This window comes from Lolium rigidum, chromosome 7 (genome assembly GCF_022539505.1).
Source record: "Lolium rigidum isolate FL_2022 chromosome 7, APGP_CSIRO_Lrig_0.1, whole genome shotgun sequence".
Taxonomy (NCBI): domain Eukaryota; kingdom Viridiplantae; phylum Streptophyta; class Magnoliopsida; order Poales; family Poaceae; genus Lolium; species Lolium rigidum.
This window is the reverse complement of record NC_061514.1, coordinates 56,032,883-56,038,267: the sequence shown is the minus strand read 5'-3', so window position 1 is coordinate 56,038,267 and position 5,385 is coordinate 56,032,883. Positions and strand designations below refer to the sequence as shown.

The following is a 5,385-nucleotide window of genomic DNA, read 5'->3' as shown; positions in this document are numbered from 1 at the left end:
TGTCATGTTTAATTGCAATAATTTGGCAGAGTGTATACTTACCGTACTATATTTTCACCGTCTTAGTATACTAATATAATGTCCCGTGAAGAAAAGAGTTACTTTTACACTTTGACTAACACAGAAATTAAATAAAGATGCAGCATTTGCTAAAAATATGTCACATAAATTGACATATGTGTCCAAGACTCAACCAATACAAAATAATATAAGCTATGGAACCTTCGAAACTCCTTTAAAAGTTAACCTATTTTGTCTAACTTCCTCTTAGCAGGCACCTCCTTGTCCTTCTTGTCCTTCTCGAAAACAAGCGGGGTGCAGCGTGCAATGAGGCTTTGGAACCCTTCAGATAAGAGGACAGCACCTGTTACTCCCGGCTTCGACATAAAGTTCACGCATGCATCCTTCAGTCGCTCACAGTAGTGCTGATTAGCTAGCGCCAATGTACTTGTGACAGTCTTCACGCCAATGCTATTGCACAACTTATCTTCACACATGACCTTCAGTCTATCCAAGCCATACCGATCTGCCGCAACTAGCAAATGCTGCATCGTGGCGACATCGTAATCTTCTTCGTTACATGGTGACAGAGAATCTGTGTATATGAAGTGAAGAAGCATCTCAAATATGGCTGGCTCCATGTCATCGACCACTATATGTTGCGTATTCTTATTCCTCATTGTACCAAATAGCTGAGCTTCAAACACAGGCGACCGCGCGGCCAGGATGAGACTGTGTGCCTTAAATTCACTGCCACCCACGAGGAATGTGACGTCCACGCATGTCCCATTCTCGAGGATGCGCTCGAGATGACCGGGTAATTCTGCCATAGGAACCACAATAGGATTTCTATTGCACTCAGCGGGTGGTTCTTTGATCACAAAGAGGACCCACCTTATCGTTAGATAGAGGTGAGGTGAGGATTCCAGCTTCGATTTCTCTACGAATTTCGGGTAGCCCCAGGAAGGAGTTTCGGGAGAAAAGATGATTCCCTTTCCCTGACTGCTTGCATATATCTTGCCTTGATCGTCCTGCATGGTTAAGGTGTACTTTGCCCTGATGCGGTTCTTGGCCTGAGGGTTGAGACAAGATAAGAAAACTGACGCATAGCCGGCAATATCCTTTCTGTCTCCGTCTGGGTAAAACTTGATATTCCAATCGTAGCCGCCGGCGTTGAAGTTGCTGGAGGTAACGAACTGTCCGACGCCCAGGCCTTCCAGCAGTGCCCAGTTGTTTAGCTCGAAATTGTGGATCGCCCCATCCGTGACGCAACGGGACGATGTCTCCGGTAGCCGGAGGCCCTCGCCATGATTAACCGTGTTCTGGGCCATGGCGAACAAAAACCGCAGCGGGTACCTGTCCCAGGTGGATCAACGACGGCTCCTACTCCTAATATATAGATCAATGATATCTCTCTGGGAGACACTTCTTTTTTCAGAGAGAGAGGTTGTTTCCTTTCTGATATCGTGGCGTTCCAGGTAGCCTTCTCCAATGGATTTCCTGGCTTCGGCGCCGTGTTCTAGTTTAGTACGATTGCTTTCCATGATTTATCTATTGGAAAATATTGCTGCACGGAGTCGCTGAAACAAAGCATACTGTGCCGGTAACGAAAATAGGCTCGCAACAGCGCGTCCCAAAAAACGACGACACAATTTCGAGTCCAATAGAAGCGCCGACAACCCTATGTCGGCCCTTTCGCGAAAGGTGCGAATCGGTCGTGCCGATGCCTCGCGACAACGCCGACGCAGTAGGTGGGGCTACCTTGGTAGCGAGAGGAGGCGACGATTCGCGTTGGAAACGATGCGGGAAGGTTGGCCATCAGCGTTAATAGTCTACCCCGTGGAAACCGAAGTGGCGACGAGGGCGGCGACTGGCCACCACCCACATCCCCCACGCGTCTTCAATGCACGTCCGCCGCCTCACATAAAACCCCACTCCCGCACGCCTCTCTTCTTCCCCATCTTCCAACCCTAGCCGCCGCAACCGCCATTGCCGCACACGCCACGCCAAACACCCACCAAACACCCACCGACACAAGCACCCCACCGACGCGATGGCTCCACTCACTTGCTCCACTCACTGCAAATGACGTACGACAAGCCGGACGGACAATGCTGGCAGCGCATCCCCGTGCTAGTAGAGTACAAGCTACTGCACGGGTGGTACATATCCAACGCCGGCTTCGCCGTGCCACCGCCGCCACCGGCAGGACCAGAGTTGCGCACCCTCATCACCGAGCGGCGGAAGCACATGATGCCAGCGGATAGAAGCCTGCCGTCGAACGCGCTCAACAGCCCGGCGTGGCCGCAGCGCTACGAAGAGGACCGCCGTCGAGGTTGTGCGGGCGGCCGGCCGTGCGAACGGCCGTTTCAACAATGTCGTCCGCCGTGCCTGGTGTCTCGGCCGCGACGTCGATGCCACGCTGCAGCAGTCGCCCGCGACGAACCCCCGCACATCCCGTTCTACTACCCGCAGGCGAGTGCATTGTGCCGCCTCTACAGTGGATGTCGGCAAGGACAATGGCGTCTGGGAGCTCGGCCGCCTTCGGGTGGCGTCGTCATCGACGACGGGGCGAGGCGCGCATCTTCGGCTCCGGCCCGTCGGACGACGGGGTCGGTCCAAAAAAAACGATGACACAATTTCGAGTCCAATAGAAGCGCCGACAACCCTATGTCGGCCCTTTCGCGAAAGGTGCGAATCGGTCGTGCCGATGCCTCGCGAAAACGCCGACGCAGTAGGTGGGGCCACCTTGGTAGCGAGAGGAGGCGATGATTCGCGTTGGAAACGATGCGGGAAGGTTGGCCATCAGCGTTAATAGTCTACCCCGTGGAAACCGAAGTGGCGACGAGGGCGGCGACTGGCCACCACCCACAACCCCACGCGTCTTCAATGCACGTCCGCCGCCTCACATAAAACCCCACTCCCGCACGCCTCTCTTCTTCCCCATCTTCCAACCCTAGCCGCCGCAACCGCCATTGTCGCACACGCCACGCCAAACACCCACCGACACAAGCACCCCACCGACGCGATGGCTCCACTCACTTGCTCCACTCACTGCAAATGACGTACGACAAGCCGGACGGACTATGCTGGCAGCGCATCCCCGTGCTAGTAGAGTACAAGCTACTGCACGGGTGGTACGTATCCAACGCCGGCTTCACCGTGCCACCGCCGCCACCGGCAGGACCAGAGTTGCGCACCCTCATCACCGAGCGGCGGAAGCACATGATGCCAGCGGATAGAAGCCTGCCGTCGAACGCGCTCAACAGCCCGGCGTGGCCGCAGCGCTACGAAGAGGACCGCCGTCGAGCTTGTGCGGGCGGCCGGCCATGCGAACAGCTGTTTCAACAATGTCGTCCGTCGTGCCTGGTGTCTCGGCCGCGACGTCGATGCCACGCTGCAGCAGTCGCCCGCGACGAACCCCCGCACATCCCGTTCTACTACCCGCAGGGGAGTGCATTGTGCCGCCTCTACAGTGGATGTCGTGCTCGGCCGCGCACGCGCCACCTTCGGGTGGCGTCGTCATCGACGACGGGGCGAGGCGCGCATCTTCGGCTCCGGCCCGTCGGACGACGGGGTCGGTCCAACACCGCTGACTCAAGGAGGCGGATGCCGCGGGCTCACCACCATTTCCGCTGGCGAAGAAGCAATGGTGGGAGATGGAGGCGGAGGAGCAGGAGGCCCTCCGTGGCGGCGGCGACCCGGAGGAATTCCCCGGTCAAAACTTCATCGTCGGACGCTCCGTCGAGGAGGACTACCGGCAAATGACGCTGGACCCGCGGCAGGCGGCGGTGCTGTCCGCCAGGGACCATGGCGCCAACTTCGTGGACCTCACCGGGCCTTCCGAGCCGCCAGCGCCAAAGGAGGAGGAGGACGACGAATGGTCCTTCGGCTCATCCAGCGACCACAACGGTGATGACGCCAACAACCTCGACTTCAGCGCCTTCGACGCACGCTGCCGCTAGTTTTTTAGTTTTTAGTTCGAGTAACTTTTGTATAAAACTAGTCAATATTTGTATGAATTTTTTTTAAATGTCATTTATTTACATCTGAATTTCTATTGGGGCTGCCTTACGAGGCACCGGTGTGGAATAGTATTCCTAAATAAAGGATGCTCTGCCGATGTCTCTGTCGGCGTCTATTTTAGAGCACCGGTGGAGATGCTCTAAAACCCAGCTTCTCTATGGAGGTCAACTAGGCGTCCGAGTTTAGAAGGAGCTGAACCGGAACTTCTCTCTGGAAGTTTTTTTTAAGGGGCAAAAGCTTTGGCTCATTTGATTAATTATAAAGATTTTTTTTTTGAAAGATCCAGCAAATAGTAGTATTAAGCAAAGGAAAACCGTGCAACAACTTATACTACAGATGTCGCATGGGCCAAATTACGCCGGGAAATGAACAAACAAAAGAAAGAAAAGAAAAAACTCATGGCGACGAGTCAGCCAAAAAACCTGGTATGACACCCTTCTCCTTCAAGCTCACACGCCCTATGGTGCATGAACCAACTGCAAGAACTAGCCAGCCAGGAAGAGGAGAGCATGCTCAACCTCAATAGCAATCAGTAGAAGAAAATCCTCTACATTAGCAAATATAATCTAGGAGCTGGAGTGAGGTATACCAAAATCATGAACAAACAACACGTTTTGTTCATATTTGCATAAGCATGCCCAACACAAATTCACACAGGGTAGGCATAGAACAAGTGATGCTGGCAAAAGTGGCAAAGGCCAGAGATTAAAACCAAACTAGTCACCATGGTTATACCAACCAAATCAACCAGTAGCACATCCAAAAGAAACTAGGAAGGATTAAGAACCAATCCAGGATACTTTACCAAAGTCACCAAGCTACACTAGCCCTTTATAAAACCATCAGAAAAATAGACTAAGTGTTGTATGTATATTTTCAACATCAAATTCATAATGGTGTAGGGATTCGTAGCATAGAAAACAAAAAAAATTCTACCGCAAGAACGAATAAGAAGTCAAGATCTAATCTAGTAGATGGTAGCAATGAGGTGAAGATCAACATACCCTCGAAGATCGCTAAACGTTAACAAGATAAATCTCGTGGTTGATGTAGTCGATCACTTTTCAAAAGCGCGTAGAAGATCTTGATGGTGTCACAATCGGGCAGTACCTCCGCACTCGGTCACATGTACGGTGTTGATGACGACGTCCTTCTCGCCGTTCAGCGGGCATCGGATATAGTAGATCCTCCTCGGAATCCTGCCAGCACGACGGCATGGTGACGGTGGTGGAGATCTTCGGCAGCGCTTCACCGTAAGCACCGTGGGAGAAATAGGAGGAGGGAGTAACTAGGGTTTGGGAGATGGGGACTCTTGGGCGCCGGCCTTGGTGCCCCTTGGGTGGTGCGGCTGGCTTGATG

The 5,385-nt window shown here is 53.2% G+C and overlaps 1 protein-coding gene across 1 annotated transcript; it reads right to left on the bottom strand.

The window, feature by feature from the left end:
* Positions 1-242: 242 nt before the first annotated feature.
* On the bottom strand, positions 243-1,331 carry LOC124671375 (BTB/POZ and MATH domain-containing protein 2-like). The gene has a single exon (XM_047207752.1). The coding sequence runs from the start codon at positions 1,329-1,331 to the stop codon at positions 243-245; it is 1,089 nt and encodes a 362-aa protein (XP_047063708.1).
* Positions 1,332-5,385: the final 4,054 nt, after the last annotated feature.

Bases quoted from the DNA above. Each gene is read 5' to 3' on its own strand.
- LOC124671375 (XM_047207752.1), bottom strand. From the start codon at position 1,331: ATGGCCCAGAACACGGTTAATCATGGCGAGGGCCTCCGGCTACCGGAG.